Consider the following 22,641-nt stretch of genomic DNA (forward strand, 5'->3'; position numbering starts at 1 on the left):
GAGGGGCGTACGGAGGCGAGTGTCCATGAAGGTACAGTGACTGTTCTCAAGGATTCATTCGAGGTCGCCGTCGCCAGATTTTGCTCGTCACGAGAATATTTTTAACAGGCTCAAAATGGGATTCTGGCTTTCGCAGTACTCTTAAATGAAAAGCATACAGAGAGATTTCAAAATTTTATTTCAGGAACGAATGCAAATATCCATACCAGTGATGGGCAACTTAAAGTGGCCACATAGGACAGCACATTTGGTAAACGTATGACGTATAACATATAACGTATAACATTTGGTAAATGTATGACAAAATCCTATTTAAATCAATTTCACAGTATACAATTTGTTCTTACTTAGATGCAACTTGCAGTTTGCCGCATTGTGTGGAATAAAGTAACTGCCCATACAGTTCCATTGACAGACATGTCAGTGGGCTCTTGGTGAGAAGTTCTCGAAACAAGATAGGCCTGACTTTTAATTTGTTGGGAAAAAAAAAGCTTCCTATTTTTATATGATAGTCTCTTATGGATAAAACCCAGGGGACCGTACAATTAAACTAAACAGTGTCTGCCATCTCACAGTGAATGTTCTTCAAACATAAATTGGGTTGACCTTTCGTACGTAGCTAATTGGAATGTATATAAAAGTTAAATGTATGCTAAACCTCGCCTTCAGTAATGCCAGAAGTGATTTAAGGTCTTTTTTGTGAGTTGGCTTTAAATGGATTCTGGAGTGACTCAAAATTAGAAGACAGCTTGATCAAACTGAAGGGAAAAGGCAAGTACAGGAATGTTTCCTGCTTTGACTTGTCACATTCACCTAAACAGTGTGCAAATGCTCCAAAAAATCGCAGGCACATTCCGTATCATGTCCATGTCAACCATGTCTGTGGCAAATATAAAAACAAGCAGCACAATATTTTGGATTTTATAGATAGTAAATGTGAGCAAATGTGAAAACTAAATGTGTAGCAGGCTTACGTTGTCTTCTTACAGAGGAGATATGAGGTGCGGTCATTGGAGCCATAGCAGCGCAAACGCTGATTTGTGTCCGACAGGGAGTGAAGCTCCGTTATGGTGCGGCGTGCACTTGCTCAAGTGGCCTTTTGAATCTGTGCATGTCTGGAGTGCAAGCTGCCTGAAGGGTGTCTTCACAAAATTGGACTTTGAATAATATGCAGTGCACTAATGTGCACCCACCGTGAGGATGGATGCATGGAGAGTGGACTTTGAAAAATATGCAGCGCTGGACCTCCAGAGATTGGGCCGACTTGATTGGCTCCAGCCCTGTCATTTTCCATTGCCGCCTGGAAGTGGACTTGGGTGAAAAAGTAAGTCGAGCTATCGCTAATAAACTAATATCTAATACATAACTTCCTGCTAAACGATTAGGTTTACAGAAGGCTCTCGGAACGCATAGTGCTTTGCATATCTTGCTGAAAAACATCAGTTAAGATGTATTAGCACAACATCAGACAGAATTCTATATGCTCCGCAGGTATTCTTGTCTCTCATTGGTTTGGGGTGTAGTTTGCCATGGATAGTTCTGGTGGTTGTGATATTTTGAATGAATTGGGCAGTGGTACTATTTTGGGGCCGACTGATCTTTTTTTTTTTTTTTTTGGGGGGGGGGCATTATTAATAGTGATGTATTTATATTGAGTTTGAATGGGACACATTTTGTCTGCTTCCATGGGAACATTATGGGAAGACGCGGGAGGGCCTTGGCATTTTGTTCATTTATTGGGGACAATTTGGAAGTCATAAGTTATTTTTTTTCCTCCAAAACAAATTGAAAATACAAGCTGATATCATATTTCTGATTTAAAAATACACAAATTGAACTTTTTTATTTAAAAAAAAAAGCAGGGGGGGCATTTCCGCTGCAGTGGCCTTTTTAAACCCGTGGTTGTGAGAAACATGTTTACGACCCCCTCCCTCCCCCACACATACACACGCGTGTGCGCATGGTTCACACCATCAGCTACCCATCCCTGATCAATAAATAATGTTTTTTTTAATTGTAGTATTTGGTCTTCAGCATATTTTACATCCAGACTTGAAGAAATGTTTTAATACAATATGTACACAAGCGCCCAAGTAAAAACTGTCCCAATCAAGTGTGGACGCACATATCATGCATTTCACAACATCAGGCTTATGTTACTGAAAATTGAGATACAGTTTTCATATATTCTGATCATATACTTAATTCCCTTTAAAATAATATTACACATGGAAGTACTGTAGCTCAAAATTTCAGCAATTTGAAATCCCTAATTGAGAAAAACACATTTTTGTTTTATAGGCGCATACATCTTTCAAATGTCCATAGCAACTAGTACCGTACGAAAAAGATAATTGAATTCAAACTTTTAGGGAGTGTTGGAATACCGATGAAAAGTAAATTCCAATAGCCGGTAAGAACAGATGAAATTGAGAAAAAAATGCTTCTATTGTCTCAACTCCAAAACAAAACTCCCATTCAGTTTACAATTCACTTCCTGAAGCATTTGCTACCTGTGTGTGTGTGTAGGTATATATATATATACAGTATATATATATATATATATATATATATATATATATATATATATATATATATATATATATATATATATATATATATATACACACACACACACACATACATAAAAAAAGACAAATTGATTGCCATTTAGAACGGGCAAGCTGTGATGGGAAAGATGGATATTATCGCAAATGCATTTGGCGACATAAAGAAAAAGCCATTTGTGATGACATTTTGATGGTTCAGCAGTTTTGTTTTTTCCTCAAATAAATAATCAACACGTCAACACGGCAGGATTTACAAATCACTCCAAATATGCACTGCTTTGCATTATGGGATAGGGAGACGACTGGCTTTGCAATGACCATCGCAATTTTAGTTCCATCTTAAAATTTCATGCATATTTGATTTAAATTTTCATCTAAAAGAACGAGTAGAAAAGTGGAAATTTGTGGCGGTGGCTCCAACGTGAATGTCGACATTGAGGAGCAATCAAGACATTACATTATTTACATTACAATATTAGACGATTACATGAAAGGCATTACAAAAATTTTACAGTCAATGTCAACTTGTTATTCTCTGCACGGGTGGGAGGGTCATGCTATCGTGTAAACAAACATTGAACACCGTTGTTACACAACTCACTGTAATAAATGAATAATAGGGTTGAATTGAAAGTAGAAAAGTATCGTTAAAAAAACGATCCCGGAATTACCCGGATTACATTTGGATTATTTGCCGAAGTTCGGGCAACACGATAAAATATCATAAAGCAAAGAAGAGCATCTATGTGGCATTAATGTACAGCGATGTTTGTATTATGACGAGACAAAGAACTCAGAGTTATTCTGAGACTGCTTTACTTGTCTGTTGCAAACACCATAACAATGATGCGTACTGTTGACTAATCCCTTACAGTCATACACTTTGATTCCAATTTCAACCTCTGGGCTGTTGGAAAATGAAAACGGACACCTCTGTCCAAAATGTGTGTTTTTCTCAATAACTCAAAACCAAAATCAGTGACATACGCCTGATTTTGAGAAAAGGCATCACATATCTCTGCTGAAGACAGATTGTATACTAGCAGCAGAGCACTTCATTACAGTAGCTATGATCAAGAAAGTCTACATCATATCAGCTGCTTATCAAGTAATAAAATTTCCTTTTCCAACTTCCTCATCTTCAGAGCTCTGTAGGCCATCTGTTGGTCACGGTTCTCAATCTCCTTTTTGAGGTAGGAGCAGTAAAGGGTTCTTAGCTCTTCAGCCTGTAAAACGAACATACACTTATGGATATCATTCGAAATGATCAGCACCAGTTGACCGCCTGACCTCACCTCTGGAGCTCTAGCAACAAATGATACATGTGGTGAGTTGAGGCTCCTCCTTTTCACCTTTAGTAAAACAAATATGTCAGAGTTTGCGCAAACACAGAAAGATCCGCATTTGAGTGACTTACCTCTGTTAAATTAATGTCACCGTCACTAACGTCAGTCTCACCGCTGCACGAGCTCTCTGGTTCCGTTTTTGTTACAGGCATGAAGAAGAGAGGCTGGCAGGGTACTGCAAAGGTGATGCAGGAGTTTAGGTCATGACTTTAGTCAAAATATATTGCTAGAAAGCGGAAATGTGCAATCAGGCCTACCGTTATTAGCAGAATTCTCGTAACCATTAATTAGCTCAAAACACGGGCCTCCGGGAAAGACATTTTCTTCAAAGCAAAAGTCAAATTAGCAATAACAGATTGAGAAATACAACATGGGCTTCAATAAATTCATTCATAAATCAACAATCACATTCGCCACATACAGTACACGGTTAACTTAAATGTCTGTTGATTTGCTCTCTGACAAGAGCGCTGGAGAAACAGCGAATGAAAGAAGGATCCTTACCTGGCTCGCTGTTGGCAGCGCTGGCATCATCAACGGCGTACTTCGTGTTTATGACTTTTGGATTAAGCTTTAGCTTGGCGTGCACCTTTTTAAGATGTTTCAACAAATTCGAGTTACTCGCAACGGACGAGGACAAACACTTGTCACCGGGGCATAATGTACACTTCACACGAATGTTTTTGCCGGTGCACTCGAGGATTTGAAAGTAGTGTCTGTATTTCCATCCCGAAAAGGCTAGTTTTATCTCGACACACGGATTTGGAAACGCCATTGTGCTCCAGGTGACGTCGGGTAGCTGATAGCGGCGATTGCGAGTTGTGGTTTGTGGCGACACCCACCTCGCGGAACTCTCGCACTCGATTGGCTTACGGTGAACGCGTACGCGACCTTTAGCCAACCATCATCATTATCTCGGTGTCTGTCACCCTGCCCCCTCACCGAAGATGGACAATACCAAAAATTACAATTGAGTTTAGAGCGAACGAACGCTCCTTACTGCCCGAAACGGTAACTGCGGTGTGACGTTACCCGGTACTGGGAAAATATTTGTGTTTTAAGACGCTTAATCTACTCCGTTTGGAAGCACACAACGCCATTGGGAACAATGGGAAAGACTAAGAAACAACCCAGGTATAATTAAACCCGCTAGAACAGGAAAATAACTACATTTCCACTTGGCATTGGGAATCCAGTTTCGCATCTCCTGAAACTATTAGTAACAGGCAAAATAATAAAGTCAAAGCTGCTTCATCCTCCTGTGGATTTTCCTTTTACTCAATGTTTACTATGTTGTGTTGTTACTTGTGTTTGCGGTTCCCCTTAGTGAGATTCGTTCTTTTTGTGTATCCCAAGATTGCTGTAGGTAATTGACGTCACAGGATTTTATTAACAGAATTTTAACACAAACTATAAAATCAATCACGGTTTCTGGAAAATCATTTTACTACCTTACAGTCCAATGATGTGCATTTAACAATGGTTACAATATAGATACTGATTAAATCACACAATACAAAAACGGAAACAATAGGTTAACAAGATTGTATTACCTGATAGGGGAGCAGCAGCTATTCAACGACAAGCTAAATTACACGTAAATTATTTAAAAAAAATATGTGGACGAGGGAATTCCTCAATGATGTTATATAAAGGTTATGCGCGTTTATTTTATTGTTTTATATTCATTTTAATTACCTCATTGCAATAGCAAACACGTTTAAAAAGATTGAAAGCTGAGGTTTGACTTTGGGGCAGATTGTTCTGTGGTTTTTGACATTGTTGACGATGTATGTGTACAACGGTTTGACTGGGCAAATATTATCCGGTTCCTTCCCACACGACATAGAAAGATGATGCGGGTAGGGCCATAATGCTCATTTGGCGTTTTGGAAGTATTTAGTTATTGACTATATAATTGAAAATGCAAGATATTATGTTCCTGATTAAAAATGACATAAATTGAGCTTGTTGGTGAAAAGTAGGCTTTCCTGGTTAAAGCCGTTGTACGTCAGTGGTTGTAGTACTTCACTGCTGATAAGTGAACTAAAACAGCCGTGATCTACATTCCTTTATCGTGACGGCGGCTAACTCCATGGGGTCCCTGAAGGAAAAATCCACTCGTGCTGTCAATTTCTGAACTGGGATTGAACTACAAAAAAAAAAAACTATTTAACCTTAGTCACCAAATAATATCAATTTCTGTGAGCAGCCCACAAATATAAAACTTTTTTTTTTTTTAATGCTGGGAAGGACACAAATGTTAAGGTGGTGTAATACAGAATAATACATGAATCACTTCATTAAAAAATACATAATGTAAGCCCTGTATGTACAGCAGGTGACCAGATGACCCTTGACCCACCAGATTTGTCTCATTGAGCATTAACACCCCCACCACTATGTCTTTCAGTCTTGAGATTTGACTGTATTGCACCTGTTTCCTTAAAGAACATAGAAAAAATACTAATACAGGCCAAGAATAAATGTTTGGATGAACCGTAATATGTTTGCCCAGATTTACAATGTGGGTACAGTGCCCAATTCATTCCCATTTAATGAGTAATTCTGATTTCTTTTAGTTGATTGGTATGTCCGTTTTAAGTGGCTGTTTACATCCACACATCACAAAGCGTGTGGAATTGGTCATTTGCAAATAAATAATCCTCAATACTGGGCTTCACACAGTCACAGTTCACTTTAAGAATTAGCCAACCAACCACAGGTCAGCTTGCAAAACCACATAACTAAACTCAGAGAGCTTTGAGTAGTGGTTACCTGAGATACACTGATGTCCTGACAACGTTTTTCAATTTGTTGACAGCAAGTGGCAAAATGGCTGCCCCCTTAAATGAATAAAAGAAGCCGGATAGTGTTGCCTGATTTATGAGGGGTGTACAAAAAAAAGGGATAAAAGATTTTCAAAATGCTATTCTTCAACATGGTCCTCATCAAGGCCTGAACAATACCTCCACGGTTCTGAAGCGCTTTAATCCCAATGTAGAATAACTCTCTCTTTTGTTTAGGATATGCATCAACAACTCTTTTACATCATGCGTAAAGCTTGTCACACACCCCTCATATTCCACAAATGTAATATTAATAGGAAAGGCATGTTTAAAATATTGTGGGTGCATAGAACATAATATTGTTGAAAAATATATATTTGACTTTATTTCCTGTTAACGGATAACTGAAAAGGTCAGTTTGATTAAGTTCAAACTCAGATACCAACAAATTGAAACTGCATCACATGCTACACATAAATACACAAAATAGAGGTACTTAAGTTACTTTATTTCAGTTGTTTAACGTGACAATTGCTTAACAGTGGATGGCAAAGAACTGCCGGCTCAGGTCCCTCGTGTTCAGAGGCAAACACTGAGGAGAAGTAAACTGCAAATGAAGTGTGTGTGTGGTCCTAGAGAGAAAGAAAAAAAATCCTACTGAGGGCTAACTGGTCCCTGCACCAGTTATGAGGTCTGGAAAGGGTATCTACTCCTCGTGACCCTCATAGCCATCAGGAAGAGCATTCACATGGGGGTTGTGGAACAGTGATTTGTTGCCATCTCCCCAGGGGAAGCGCTGTTTACAAACAAGAAAATGACATTGAGACATAAAAGGCAAGTCAAGTAAAACTCATCAAATTAAGCAATTTTAATTCCAACCTTGCTCCGGATGCGCAGGTGTGAGTAAGGGATAAACTCTGGCTGTTCGTGGCTGTGTTGTTGCTCCTTCAGGTACATATTTAACATGCACACTGCAACGCCAGGGAGGGCAACCACAAAGGTCAGTATCTTCCATGTCCTTGCTGGAGTTGGAAATTGAGGATCAAATAAGAGAGGACTTTAACATGCAAATAAATCATACGAGAGATACACATGATTTCATTCAGTATCATGGGGAGTGCTATGTCATCTTAAGGCATTAATGAGCATATATTTTACGATTTAATTTGAAATGAATATAAATGTGTCAACTCTTGTGTAGCATACGCAGTATTTTAAGGATTGCGGACAATAACTTTAATATCAACGCATTTGACTCAAGTCCCCTCGAAAAAATTTAATAGTTCTTAAAAGTGACCATTACGAGGAAACGATACGCATTCAAATTACGTCACAATTTATAAGTCTCGCCGCACGAAGACACGACCGAGTGTCTGACATCAATATTCTTGGACACATAGAATGAAGGTGCTGTTGCATATAGGAGTGTCAAAATAATTATAGACAGCCTTGCAGTTTAACATTGTATTTGGTCATTCAATTGTAATGGCCGATGTAAACAAATGTAAGGCTCACATTTGTGCCTATTCGCGCGATTTGTCCTGCATGTTGTTGAGTCAAGGATACCAGGCTAATGCTAGTGCTAACCAAGCAAATACCAAAGCAACAAGGTCACTGTGAAATCATACATCTTTATCGTAAAACTCGAAAGGCAATATATCAATGTTAGGCTTCCAATTGACAGTCGTCCTCACCAGCTTGCTCGCCATGACCGGCAGCTGCAGCAGAAAGTTGGCGACGAGTCTGGGTCAAGGAAGACCTCAGCAAGGCTTGAGTCAGTCGTCCGACGGCCGCCATCTTCGTTTCAAAATGTCACAAACAGACCGGAAGCCGTTAAAAAAACAGTCACGTCAACGGAAATTCGCATTCGCATTCGCATCCACTGTTACTGTATACCGCCCCCCCCCCCCAAAAAAAACCCCGCAAATTATGTTTGTTTTAAGCCATTTTGTATTTACTTTCAATGTTGTTTTTTTTAACAGTGTGTAGCGGTTGGTGTTTTTATTTTATTTTATCTCGATTTCATTTTATTTTAAGATGAGTATGTACACATGGCAAAAGTATGGCAATCTAAATATTCAAATCAGAATCCAACCATAATTTTCGGATGCTATTTTCGGATGCTTTGTTTTTAATATTAGACGGGTTCAAGCCGTTCAAATGCATTACAAATGTATACATATATGAGAGAAATGTTGTTTCACAATTACAGTATTACGTTTAATAATTTTCTGATATTTATTGGCGTTTGGAAACAAGCTACCGCCATCTACTGGAATACTAAGTGGAACTGGAGCATGTGCTGCAATCGTATGGGTTGATTAAAAAAACAGTCAATCAATCAATAATAATAAAAAAAAAACAAACAGGTAAAATAAATGAATAAGCGCATCAGCAATGTTTCCCGTGCCTGCCATCAGACCCACACAGGCAGATCAATACTAGCTGAGTTTGGGGAGGACTTGTTGTGAGTTCATGGTCAGAGTCCAACTGGGCAATACTGTACAATAGTGCATTTTCTGTTTGACCAAGATTCGTGATTTTTTGTTTGTTTGTTTCTCATGGGTAAGTACATTTACAGTTTTCTTTCATAGAGTATAGAAAAACTCATGTATTAATTATCTTTGTTAGGTCTGAAAGAATACTTAATTAATATGTTTTAATGTAGTAACGTCGTCAATTGGTGTGTGTTTCCATGAAGTCGTCTATATTAAATATGTTTTTGCTTTTACTAACAAATTTAAAATCAGCATATTGTAAAAATTGTGAACACGCCAACAAAAATGACCATCAACATGTTTTTCAAGTAATGGAAGCTAGGTACAACCAGTTTGAGTCATCCTCTGAACGATTTGATCTGCAAGATCAGAACAGAACTTCGCCGAAAGGTACAAAATATTGCAAGTCGTATGATTGATTATTTCAGACATCTCTTCGTTCTTCATTTGTCGTTTATAGGTATGAGGAGCATTTTGGTATATGCTCTCTATGGCATCCTTATTGCCCTGCTTTTAATTCAGCTGATGGTAACTGGGATCAAATGTATGTCTTCAAAGTCATTGCTGTTCAGCAATATTTTGGCAATTCACGCAGTAAGAAATGCGTGTCTTATTCTGGTTTCATCTGCTTAAAGTCTCGCAGTTAAACACAGAAATCAATGACATCAAACTTCACCTTGAAAGACTCAGCCATCATGCCCCAGGTAGATAAAGTGAAGATTGATTTAATGTATGAAGTAACAATTCTGTTAGTAACTTTTCTTTTTTTTGTTAACTTTCCAATTGAAGGTGGCGGGACAACTATACAGGATGTTCATTTAGAAAAACGTGTCCCAGTTAGAGGTAAAGGTTTTGCCATACCATCTAGCCATCGATTTCTGCATCTCTTATCCTCTGCATTATCTCAGTGTTGAACCAAATGCAATTTGACTTAGGTCAAAAAGCGGACTACAACCTGTACTGCTTCAAAGGCAATGCATGGCCCGTATAGAGGCAGACAAACATTCACACTCACCTATACACACCATCACTAATTGGGAACTGAACTCATACCTCCTGCACCAAAGTCAGGCCAGTGCCATGAAGTTATATTTATTCCCAACAGTCTTTTCTCTTACTATGCAGCATTTGTCTTGGCTGCAGTGTTTCCAGTACACGCTCGCTTTTTTTTGTCCAATCAAATTTAAGCCCCTTTGTGTTGCAGTGTCAGTTTCACCTGCTTACTGCACTCAGAATCATTCCTGGCTGACATAAACTCATAGTGCTGTTTCTTGAACAAATTATGTATCATGTTTGCTCTCACCGAGCCTGTGCACTGGTTCTTGATGGCATCAGTGTTTCCCCTGCCTCTGATTGGTTGGTCAGAGTAAACCTTGCTTACAGCCCCATTCAACTAAGATAGAATGCACTGAGGTGATCTAAACATGTTAATAACTATATAAATCACTATCTTCATTAAGTGTAAGGTATTTTATTTGCCGTTTTAAAAATACCCTTTTCACATTCCAAGAAACATCTTCTTTAAAAGATGAACACTACTCTAAACTGCTTCAAATGATGTACAGTATGTGGTATAGTTGCATACAATTATATTGCGTTTTTGTGCCATAATGGTAGTTTCTCTCATTTTAACATGTTAATGATTGCATTTAAACATCAAATAAGTCAGGTAAGACCTTAGCAAAGGCCCAGGTGCTAAATGCACGACCCTCCACCGAGTTAACCGTTCACCGTACGCGACTTCTTAATACCAGTATCTCATAAAAACATTTCTCCATTTTTCGGAATATCAGCAGACTCTTGAAAACGTGAATTTGGCTGCAAATAATGATATTTCTCAGTTAGGTGTGTTTCACCATATCGATAATAATCACTCAAACCAGGAGCATGTAAAGAGGGATGGGTATCTTTCCAAACCAGCTGCTATTTGCTATCTACAACCCCCGCCACCTGGAGCAAAGCTGAGCAGCAGTGCCTTTCTCATGCAGCACATCTGGTGGTTGTGAATGGTGTTGAAGAACTGGTGAGCTCGGTGTCAAGCGACTTTATCCAGCATAGTCAACCAGCGTAAATGATTCCATTAACCTTGTGTTGTCTGCTGTAGGATTATCTTTCAGAAATTTCTGAAATCAGTTACAAATACTGGATTGGACTGGTGGAACGATCACATGAGGGAGAATGGACGTGGGTGGATGGAACGGACTACAATACAACTCCAAAGCAAGTTTCAATTGTGAAGGCCATGCAAAGCACAGTCACGTGCTTGGTGATATTTCTTTCTTGGTCTTTCCTTAGGTTCTGGGATGTAGACCAGCCTGACAATTGGGCCTTCCGAAAAAATGGCGAGGACTGCGGGCAGTTGCATGCTACCGATGTACGCGTGCGACGACGGTGGAACGACGCGGACTGCGACATAGCATACAGCTATATATGTGAAACCAGCATATGAGTCTGCTGAAATGCCAGGTCAAAGAAGGTTTTTTATTTTAAATATAATTGTTCATACAATTTCAGAAAGGTTAAAAAAATAAAGCATGTTGCATGTTCAGTGTATTTGATGAACTATGAATGTAATGAAAAAACACAAGCGTCTTCAATTTACATAAGAATGAACCTTACGAGAATCACTTCATAATCTGCAATTTAAAAAAAATAAAATAAAATTTACTGTGAGTTGTAGTGGAGCACAACATCCATCCATACACTTTTTACAAAGCAGAGAAAACATGCAAACGACACACTTGATGCCTTGAGTCGATCTTCAAACTCAGGACCTTTCAACACCAATCATTAGAACCCCATGCTGCCTGGAGTCAAATTGATGCAATAGTTTCTCTGCCCAATGTGGTACTGCAGTCGCTGAGAGGAATACTGGCCACAAGAGTCCTTCCAGAACCATTTGCAGTAGTTCATCCTGCTGCTAACTGTACCTTGGTTGCCAGCAACAAACAATCATTCACACACCCAATCACACCTAAAGACAATTTCATATGTCCTCCAGGATTATTTTTAGACTAAATTTGGACAAGCTACACAATACCTATTATCAATGACTGTTTTGGGACTGAGTTTGGACCATATTGGACAGGCTATAATCAACTATGGACTAAATCAAGTCCTAAGAAGTATGGCCCAGATCCAGCCCAAAATTCAACGTCCAGAAGACACCAGGTACTGGGTGGGTAAAGAACATTAAGATTTAGGACACATGTCCATTATGCCAACTGGAAAATTACAAAACAAAACAAAACACTGTTTGTTTGCTGCTTGAAATCACATTAGCTTTTTTTTTTCAAGATTTTGCAAGATACACTTAATCTTTATTTTAGATTGCACTAGCATATACTCAATTTCTGCTGCAAAACTAGGTTGAACATTATCAGAAAAGTTTGCTGTTTACACAGCTGCATGCCGAGCAAGACCAAAATGCAAAAGTGCAGTCAAATGGCATTGTGGTCAAAAAGATGGAAAGAAAAAAAAAAAGACTCTAGAGTGCTGGATTATAATATAATAGAACTAAAATCCTAATTTCATTTTGTGTGTATTTGAAACACGACCAAAGGCCATAACAAAATTGATAACAGAAATTAATCATTTAAGCATGTTTGCTAATTATTTTAGGAGACTAATATGAATTGTAATGGCTGATTGGCACACATGACATCTCATCAAAAGAAACGTGAATGTTTACGTTCCTAATTTAAGGGGTAAAAGTTTGATTAGAAAGTTGAGTGGTTCTACCCCCCCCCCCCCCCCCCCCCCCCCCAAAAAAAAAAAAAAATCCACTCCTCCCACTGTACTCCTTATCTGTTGCTCCTGGTCTATAAATACAAGCTGTGGCGCTATTGCCCGTTTCTCTGCAGGCGATCATGAACTTGACTGCTCCTCTGCTGCTGCTCGCCACAGGTGAGAGCTTTTAAAGCGCAACACCGCTTAAAAAAGGTTTTTATTTCTTTTGTATTTTTGCCCGCTTTGTTCATCCACCAGCTTGCGTGGTCAGCGGGGCTCGAGTGCCCAAGGCCTTATGGCAGTTTGGGAACATGATCAAGTGTGCCCAGCCAGGAGTTAACCCCCTTAGGTACAATAATTATGGCTGTTGGTGTGGTTTTGGCGGCAAAGGAAGCCCATTGGATCAACTGGACATGTAAGAAATGCTGCCAAAAGCTGAATTTAAATCATTAAGACAGATGAATATTATACTCTATTATGATAAAATGCAAACCTGCTTGTTTTAGGTGCTGTTATGTTCATGACAAATGCTACGAAAGAAGCAGGAAATTGCCCGGATGTTCGTCCATTGTCGATCTTCCGTATGTTGCGGTTTATGATTTCACCTGTTCAGACAACCAAGTCACCTGCTCAGGTGAGTCTAACCCAATTCAAGATTAGTACGTTTGATATGCCAATGAAATAAATACTACAGAGCCACCTGAATTCCAGGTTGAGTGATGAATGCAAAATTTTAATTTGAAATATTCAACTAAATGTCAAACTTGGACATGACACCAGCATCAAAAGGATACTATGCTTATTTAAAAACACACATCACCACTTGCTGTCAAAAGAAAATGACATCACATGCACTCAGTGCTCAGGTGACAACAAATCGCAACTCAGCTTGGAATGTCACATGGCCAAACCCAGAAAACAGGTGCGCTCCGATTGGTGGTATTAAGTGTACGTGAAAAAGTTTAGCTATCGAATTAATGATAGACACAATGTTAACGCAATCCCAATCTAAACTGAAAATGATTCAATAAGTTCAGTATCCATCGAACATGATGCAAACCAGTACAGTAATTGTCTTTGTCACCACTTTATAAATGCAACTTTTCACTCCAGCTCTTCCGGTGGATTCCCAAAATGTGTGTCCCTAAAGTTGTGATATTCTTCCCGGTTGATAACATAATGTTATTGATGTGTCTCCCTAGCCACGAACGATAAGTGCGAGGCGGCCGTGTGCGAGTGCGATCGCGTGGCAGCTCATTGCTTTGAGCAGGCAGACTTCAACTCTGAAAACAAGAACCTGGATCAAGATGTCCACTGTGTCAATTGAGCAACACAATCAATAAAGAAATAAGTATTCACACTTCTTATCAAAATGCACATTTACAGTATTTAATGCTTGATTTAACCCATTCATTACAAACCAATTGCAGTAGATTACACATAACTATTGGTCTCCATATGCTCGTTTGCTTCTTGGCCTCAAAAGGCACTGAGGTTTTACAGCTTTGGTTTTAGACTTGAGGCAACTTGGGACTAATTGGCACTCAAAGAAAATTTCAAGGAAATATAATTGTATGTCTGGCCAGGCGTCAAACTAACTGGAATCAGGTGAAGTGGGAATGAAAGCTCTAAAACGTTTAACAACATAAAACACAAAGTTGGAATCAAAACAAGCACAGCCTCATTCACTAACCGTGCGTACACAGTAGTGCATCAAATTTGCAGAGACAAATTAGTGATTCATCTATATCGCCATCAACTGTGCACATTTTCCAAACACATTTAGAACATCCTCAGACCATGCTTGCACAAATAGCGATGGATCAGCTTTTGATGGGAAAAAAAAAAGTCAAACAGATCTTTTACCCATGGATGTACAACATACTGAAACTGCAGTCATTTATAAAATCATTAATAATCTTAAAGATACCATCATGTTGTTGAAGTGCATGTATGTCTGGATATATTGCATGAACGAATCTGCCAATGTGTGTGCCCACAATTGTCACATTACTACCATATTCCAAAAAGGTGCTTTGATCGCACATCCAGGAAAGCCATCAAATGCCTTGCATTTTCTAATTGAGCTCACATGCAAGTTAACGTTTAAATTCATTAAAAATGATTGATATCATTATTATTTATCACCTGTTTCTGTTCAGAAAAACAATAAACATTTTAAAAATTAAAACATTTTAAAAACAAGATAAAGATTGAAAAAAGTTCAACATTTTTTGGGGCTGTCCTTTTTGTTTTTTTTTTTAAACCTTTGGCATTGGCTGAGATGCCATCAAACGGTGCTGCACATTAAAATCGGAACATGAGCCTTTATTTTGAATGAAGTCTGTAGGGCTGAACAGAGTCCAAAAAATTCATGTACCGGCTTGAGGCATTTTTTGCTTACCCCGTGTATCTGCTTTTACAGTATATACTGTATAAAACAAGGCTTGGTATTTTAAAATAATAAAGTCAATCTATTATGACAAAAAATAAAAATGAAGTAAATCAATTAGGACAAAAAATAAAAATGAAGTAAATCAATTATGACAAAAACCTGCTGAGTGCAAACCATTGAAAAAATTGAAGCCTGTTTAGAACCAAGCACATACTACAACAGACCTGTAAGAACACCTACAACAGCCTTAAAGTATTTTTGCAAGGAAAAAAAACTGAACAAAAGTACCAGAATCACTCGAAGTGAGTATGGAATTAGCAGTCAAAACGTCATTTTTGTCATTACAAACTCAATTTATTCAAGTTTTTGCCAATCGGATTTTCCAAAATGGGTCTCAATTGACAGCTAGTATGGTATACGAGGGGCTGAGAAAAGTAGAGGCTTTTGGCATGCAAACATGTGGGAAACATTGTCATCTAAAGGCTTTTAAGGTGGAATTGAAACCTGATATCTCCGGAGTGCGATATCTGATATCTTCTGCGTCGTTATCACGTTCCACTCTTCACGCGTGAAAGAACATGCTTGGAACCCCGCCGGAACCCCAATCGAAATTCTTCCAAGCTTTTTTTTTTTTTTTTAATCAGACTCCTCGCTTCTGTGTACATGCTCCCTGGTATTCACCGGCGAACACCAATAAGCAAAAGTTCGTCCGACACGTTTTCTGCCTGGCGCTTCCATGCGGTAAAGAAATTCCAGAAGGTATACATTGCGGAAAATCTAGCTAGTGCGGACACCAAGCGAAGTGGCGGGGTTGCCGAATAGACGTCATTTTGACGCGTGGAGCCACGTCAAACTCGCGGGACGCGTCAAGCATAAAACAAGTTGCAGACGTTCTTGCAGAATTTACTCGCTTGCTATTTCTTAAGCTTAATGACGTCTTAATCTTGCGCTTGCCCCCCGGTGGTAGGATAACCGAAAGTGCTTGATTTGACATGTAGGTGGCTTTTTGAATGTTAATAGCGCCAATTTTCATCTTAATTAATCGTGGCAGCCAATATCGTGATGACGATTAAAATTCGATTAATCGTGCAGCATCAGTTCCTACTGATCACATTTTAACAAATCAGGCTGACTCACATGTCGACGGTCATCTGATAGAGCAAAGATTAAGGGGAAAGAAGCATCTCAAATAATGTTCCTAGAAAGGAAAGTAGTTGAAATTTAAGCATTAAAACATTTACAAACGGCTGGTCATTCATAATGAAGTTGAAATGTGTTTTTTGGTCTTCTGTGTTTTAATTAATTTTAATTGCTTTTCACAAAGCAGTAATAGCATTTCGACTAGCATTTCGACTAGCATTTCGCTGAGGCCTGACTGCGCTGTCTTGTGGAGGGGGACCAGACTTTGGCAAACGTGAGATCACAGCGGGGGACTTCAACCACTGCGACTTCAGGACTGCTCTTTTTCCTAATATTTAATTATTATTTGTTCGATTTGGAATGTGGTTTACTCGGAAGGTGGGTAGAGTTAAGAATTTCTCTGTGTGGTTTCGTGCTATACATGTGGCAATAAATCTCTTTGAATCTTTGGATTTTTATTATATATATATATATATATATATATATATATATATATATATATATTATATATATATATATATATATATTTTTTTTTTACATTTTCAAATTTTCTCTAGGTCCTCTCAATGACAAAAATACCCGATAGCTATTGATCACCAACATATGGACGAAAATGAGCCTGTGCACACAAACAGAATATATCCAACGGTGATTTTTATGTACACATTCAACTTCTGAGGAGAGTAAGAATACTTCTACGTATTTATTAGTTAACGAGGCCAAAGATCAACATTTTAATTATGAATTTAAAACAGCATCAAATGGGCATGGCCTTTCATTCTGAGCTCTACCAACCCTGATATCGCCTTGACAATGAACTCAAACTATACAGGCTTGTACAGAAGAGTAGTCACATACTTCCTTTTGTATCGGTGTGTTGCACTCAGGACCATTACACCATCCTGGGAAAAAAAAAACAAAAACGTATGTTATTAAGAAAAGAGGAGTTTCACACTTTCACGGAGAAAATGATGGAGTGCAGACCTTACTCGCTGCAATCTACAACCACACTGTTAGACGTATGCAGTAATATTGTCAAATGTTTATATATAGCTCTCTGATAATGGCCGCCGTTAAGCCTTAATTCATTGATTACTCCTGCAATTAATCTCATTGGACAGTGATGTAATGCAGCACATGAGTTCTGTTTGTAATGTGCAGGAATGCATTCAACAATCGCAAAGCGGGCAGGTAGTTGATGTAGGTGTTACCTTGATGGAAAGGGCATATAAGTGATTGAGCATCACATGGTTGGGCTCAGGAAGCAGGGTTGGGTCACACTGGGAAAGGCAAAAAGATGAGAAGACTTGAGCTCATATTGAATACAAAGTTTGACATGACCAAATTTTGAAGGTGTGACATACAGAAATCCCTGTGTCCTTGTTGAGCAGCACTTGAAGCAAGTGTGGAGGTAAGATGGGAGGATGTTTGTACTTGTCTTCCGACTTGACGACATATGCATCCTGCTGGTATGGGCCAGGAGGGGAACTCGATAGGTCTGATTTAAATCAATAAATAAATAAACTTGCTAAGAGTTGTTGAGAACACAACTAAATGTGATCAGTACCTGAGATGTCTGCAGAATCTTGAGAGTCAATCCGGAGAGCATCAAAGACCTCAAAGTCTGTCGTCTTCACCTGGATAACGTTATTTACCGTCCCAGTTTTGGTTGTGATCACGGCCTGAGTGAGGACATGGAAGGAGGAACTGAATTGCACTAAAAATGTGAATTTTCATGTCAACTTACAGACGCAGTTTCCCAAATAAATCTTAAATAAAGCCATGACTAATCTGGTTTAATGTAATCCATCTAATCAAATAGCTTCCTCGGGTGTGACTTAAGATGTTCAATTTCTTACTTCAGTCTCAGCCTAAGGTAATCAAGTGGCAAAAAAGGTGAGGGTGCTCTGAAAACCCGGGGTGGAATATTTCTGACATAAATTTTAGCTGTGAGTGGGTGGAATGGGAGACACACACACACGCACACGTTTATATACTGCCTTGGAACGGTGCTTTAGAAAATTAAGGAAAACCATGGCAACTGCTCAAAAGTAGCACTTAAAGACCGGTGGAAGACCCCCAATTTCATCAGACACAATGAACTGGGACACATGTTGATGGAGATAATTGAAAGTACCCCTGATGATTACAGTTTGCATCTTCTGTTGAAGGACACTTAATTAGAACAGTACATTCATCAATACAGCCAAATACCCCAAGATTGTTCCTATATTCGTACAAGTTTATCTTGTGGCTGATGTGATCAAGAGCATCTAGGAACTTGATGTAAACCTTCTTCAATTCAGCAGTTGCAGAGCATGTGCACTGCTATGCACAGTTAATTCACTCACACCACACAAATGGGCCGATTTACGATGGAAAGTTTCCTGTGTAAAAACCCCAAGATGATAAATTGTAGCTCTATTTATTTTTCTCTTAGTACACATGAAAATTACCACAGGAATCTGTAGAATCAAATTCAATTTTGCATTATGTTATTTCTGTATTATTGCTAATGTTTTTGTTAATGCTCCATAAGGCCTTTTGTTACAGATTGTAGCTGTGAAAGCACAATATTAACTCTTTCAGTGCCATGGATGAGAATTCTCATCTTGTATGTTTTTTGTTGTTGTTGTTGTTGTTTTTTGTTTTTTTTAAATGAAAGGGAAGCTGACACCCTTGACTAGCGCTTCACTTAATATTTAGCCAAATAAGCACTGTAGTGAAGATCTGTGATCATTTGACGGCAGAGTTACTCACGCTGGGTAAAAAAGCTAAGCCAAGAAGGAGGAATCGTGCAGTTAGGGTAAAAACACAAGCCATTGAGTTGCAAAGCATGCTTCAAGGTAGGCAAAATGATGAGGAACTTGATAATGGAGCGGATTCTCAAGTTATGAATACGCTTCACACGCGTGTGTCTAAGTCATCGAAAGCCACTGCGGGCTCCAGCATATTATGGGGGCATATGCCGTAGTTTCAAAGATTCTACGTCACTTAACGAAGAATCAGATGGCGAATTCTGGGATATGTCAGATGAGTGGATTCTGATACAGATCCACTGATATCAGCAGAGATCCATCCCCAGAATCTTCTTTGAAACTGCAGAGGTAAACAAGCTGGGTGTGCAAATTCAGCAACATTCGTGTGCATCCAGGAGAATGTGTCATACATTATCACACAAAAATCAAGTATTGGGTTTAAAAAAATGCACACCTCCCATGCAAATAGCCCAAAATTTGTAAATATTTTGTCAAATGAGAAAATGTTGTTGTTTATATACATATGCAAACTATTATTTTGCCATCAAAAACCCATTTTCATTGTTTTTGTTCAAGTTTTATAGAAGATGGTTTCGGTGTTTCAGATGCCACTAAAACAGAAAAAATAGTGTAAAAGTCACTGTTGTGCAGAAAAAAACATCTTTTCACAAAAAGCCTGTTTTCTCCACCAACAGTGATTACTAAAGAATGGAATAAGGTAGAATCATACTGTTTTTTCTAGTAAGTAATGGAATACAATCTTTTATATTATAGCAGCCTATGTTTCCAAGGAAATAAATTAGCAGCATGCGGAGTGACTCAATTAGGCCTTTGCTACAAAATTAAAACTGTCTCTGGCCAGTCCTGATTCAAATCATAATTTAGAGTGACCCAGTATTTGCTGTAGTCTTTAATCAAGACAGAAAGTTATTTAACTCAAGGCTAAAACTACTCTGAGGCAATTTTAACCCCAAATTAAAAATTCTATTTTCAATGAATTCTCAATTAAAATATGACTTAATCTAGAAGTGGATTCAATCTTTGAATGAGAAAGTGGACCAAAGCAAGTCTTTCTTTCTCCTATGTAATTAAATAAATGGTAGAACTACAAAAATACAATAACACAAAATTGATACTGTGTTAAAATTAATAAAAATCTGGTTCATTTGCTCACCCCTGTTGGATCCAATGTCCACTGTCCATCCACACAAAACTTGTACTGGTGTTCTCCCTCAGGCAGGTCCATGATTGCTACAAAGTTGTTTTTACTGCGTGAGAGGCAACACATGTCACCATTCAACAAATTCACACAATAACATCTGATTGAAAAAATAAAAAATTGCAAGATTCACACACTACCTTTTATTGAGAGGGATCTTGGTGGACCAGTTATTAAAGGAGCCAGACACAAAGACCTCTTTGGCGGTTCCGGTCCAGCGGAACACCGTCGGCCTGGCAAGCGTTGGACATTTGCTGTCGCTTTCCAGGTCTTGCTGCCAGGCCAGAAACTCCTCTTCCTGCGGCGACTGGACACAAGATTGTTTCAATGTTAATGAGAACAGAAAAGTGGCCTCACTCCGCTTCCTCAACGCTACCCTAGCCGAATTGCTTTTGTGACAGCAGCTAGTTTTGCCTTATAGGACTTGGATTTTGGTAACAGGACCTCTTTCTGGTGAAACACTTGCTGAAGAGATAGCAGACTCAGTTCTCAGCACTGCCATAAAACACCTGAGCAAGGCAGTGAAATTCCATGGGCTCAATGGTGCACAGTAATTAAGAAATTAATTAAAATTCAACCATTTGTGGAGGGAGCTAGCACTAAAACCGGTTTCAATATCAATTCCTTGAGTACAAGTTTTGCTGAATTGTGCTAAATGTTAGATCTGATGCGGTCATTGGGATTAATGCTACTGCACGGGTACAAACTTGTTACCTTTGTATCGTCCCTCTGGAAAATATCTGCATCCTCTGTGCTGTCCATCAGGATGTTAGGACGAGTCTCCTTCCCTCTTTCGCTCTGACTCCCGCTGGCTCTGTCACTGCTGCTGTTCCCCATTCTGGCAGCATCTAAAATGGAAAAAAGACACAAATACATATGATCATTTTCTTAGGTAGGCTTGGAAAACTTAATAAATTGAACTTAATAAAAATCTACTGTCACAACAAGTAACATAGTTTCATTTTCTTTGACAGATGGCACCTGGTCTTGGACAATATTTATATTGTTATTGAACACTGCAGTTGAGTGGAACCAAATTGACATTTGTTTGGTGATATGCCATTAGGTTTCTTTTTTTTTCTCTTGTAAAATGATGTGCCTTTGCATAAAAACTTGGAAATGAAAGGCACGGTATTTTCCAGAGCATGTTTCTTCCCAGTCTGACCACAAGGGGCGCTTTCAGACTCTCCTACTGGCCGGATTAAAAAAGAAACCACAGCAACAATAGTGAACTTTTTCGACTTAATATCGGACGCTACCCACCTAAAGATTCCTATTTGAAGTCTGAATGTCTTGGGTCAAGGAGATCGCGAGGTCCTCTACGGGAGTGGAGGGAGTCGGCGAGTCTTTCTCACAGTTGTTTCCGTCTTTGAGCAGCCGTTCTCGCGTAATGATGAGGACGCGGACGTGCGCTCTGTGTCGTCCAAAAATCGTCCTAAAAAGTGACTCTTGACTCTCTTTTTACAACCTTTCCTCAGCCTCGACAATATCTTCCAAGGACCCGTGCCGTGATTGCGAGCGGCGAATACGGACTCGTTTCAGAAATACTTATCTTGCAGTTGTGCGAGTGTGTCCAGATGAAAACACACCTCTTCCGCCTTGTTTGACTTTTAACCCAATATATGCTGAAGAGAGGTTGTAGTGTAAATAACGTCAAAAACTTAAAAATGTAGACTGAAAGGGAATTAAATCAGAGCAGTTTACTTTGATTTAACATTTGCACAAAGTGTATGTGTTATGGGCACATTAAGACGTGTAGTTATCGAGTAAATAAACACAATAAAAGTACAAAGTCGCATTTCTCAGATAAGTTCTTAGAACAAGGTGCATAGTTCAAAATTGCGAATTTTTTCCAATAGCAATCTTAAATTTAGACTTGTTTCATCAACTTTCATGTTACTTTTCGATTTAATCATTTAAAATCACGTCTTAATTTCAGCTCATTAAAATTCGTCATTATTAACGATGACTTTTAATGAGCCTGGCCCCACTGGTGGGCGCCGGTACAGTACTATGCAGGCTCAAAATACTAATTGTGTCTTTTATGGCAAACATATATATATATATATATATATATATATATATATATATATATATATATATATATATATATATATATATATATATATATATATATATATATATATATATATATATATATGTATATATATATATATATATATATATATATATATA

At 38.6% G+C, this 22,641-nt stretch overlaps 5 protein-coding genes across 5 annotated transcripts; 2 read left to right on the forward strand and 3 right to left on the reverse strand.

Annotated features, from left to right (window-relative positions):
- Positions 1 to 161: 161 nt before the first annotated feature.
- LOC148430052 (uncharacterized) lies at positions 162 to 4,898 on the reverse strand. The gene is made up of 5 exons (XM_088432853.1): positions 4,421 to 4,898; positions 4,174 to 4,239; positions 3,988 to 4,091; positions 3,866 to 3,922; positions 162 to 3,796 (listed from the first exon to the last, which is right to left on the reverse strand). Exons 1-5 carry the CDS (start codon positions 4,689 to 4,691, stop codon positions 3,659 to 3,661), a joined length of 636 nt encoding a protein of 211 aa, XP_088288979.1. The 5' UTR covers positions 4,692 to 4,898; the 3' UTR covers positions 162 to 3,658.
- A 2,294-nt stretch (positions 4,899 to 7,192) lies between these two features.
- cox6a1 (cytochrome c oxidase subunit 6A1) lies at positions 7,193 to 8,567 on the reverse strand. The gene is made up of 3 exons (XM_088419046.1): positions 8,400 to 8,567; positions 7,585 to 7,727; positions 7,193 to 7,501 (listed from the first exon to the last, which is right to left on the reverse strand). The coding sequence occupies exons 1-3, from the start codon at positions 8,500 to 8,502 to the stop codon at positions 7,412 to 7,414; spliced, it is 336 nt and encodes a 111-aa protein (XP_088275172.1). The 5' UTR covers positions 8,503 to 8,567; the 3' UTR covers positions 7,193 to 7,411.
- A 536-nt stretch (positions 8,568 to 9,103) lies between these two features.
- asgrl1 (asialoglycoprotein receptor-like 1) lies at positions 9,104 to 11,751 on the forward strand. The gene is made up of 8 exons (XM_088422515.1): positions 9,104 to 9,270; positions 9,513 to 9,593; positions 9,664 to 9,747; positions 9,839 to 9,907; positions 9,993 to 10,046; positions 11,087 to 11,226; positions 11,308 to 11,423; positions 11,499 to 11,751. Exons 1-8 carry the CDS (start codon positions 9,267 to 9,269, stop codon positions 11,650 to 11,652), a joined length of 702 nt encoding a protein of 233 aa, XP_088278641.1. The 5' UTR covers positions 9,104 to 9,266; the 3' UTR covers positions 11,653 to 11,751.
- A 1,287-nt stretch (positions 11,752 to 13,038) lies between these two features.
- Positions 13,039 to 14,309, forward strand: pla2g1b (phospholipase A2, group IB (pancreas)). Its single transcript, XM_088418826.1, has 4 exons — positions 13,039 to 13,109; positions 13,191 to 13,347; positions 13,439 to 13,566; positions 14,135 to 14,309. The coding sequence occupies exons 1-4, from the start codon at positions 13,073 to 13,075 to the stop codon at positions 14,257 to 14,259; spliced, it is 447 nt and encodes a 148-aa protein (XP_088274952.1). The 5' UTR covers positions 13,039 to 13,072; the 3' UTR covers positions 14,260 to 14,309.
- Positions 14,310 to 17,101: 2,792 nt separating this feature from the next.
- Positions 17,102 to 22,046, reverse strand: prkab1b (protein kinase, AMP-activated, beta 1 non-catalytic subunit, b). Its single transcript, XM_088418813.1, has 8 exons — positions 21,709 to 22,046; positions 21,160 to 21,293; positions 20,586 to 20,752; positions 20,401 to 20,494; positions 18,035 to 18,149; positions 17,832 to 17,965; positions 17,679 to 17,747; positions 17,102 to 17,369 (listed from the first exon to the last, which is right to left on the reverse strand). Exons 2-8 carry the CDS (start codon positions 21,280 to 21,282, stop codon positions 17,292 to 17,294), a joined length of 780 nt encoding a protein of 259 aa, XP_088274939.1. The 5' UTR covers positions 21,283 to 21,293; positions 21,709 to 22,046; the 3' UTR covers positions 17,102 to 17,291.
- Positions 22,047 to 22,641: the final 595 nt, after the last annotated feature.

This window comes from Hippichthys cyanospilos, chromosome 1, assembly GCF_059441005.1.
Source record: "Hippichthys cyanospilos isolate Australia breed blue-spotted pipefish chromosome 1, RoL_Hcya_1.0, whole genome shotgun sequence".
Taxonomy (NCBI): Eukaryota; Metazoa; Chordata; class Actinopteri; order Syngnathiformes; family Syngnathidae; genus Hippichthys; species Hippichthys cyanospilos.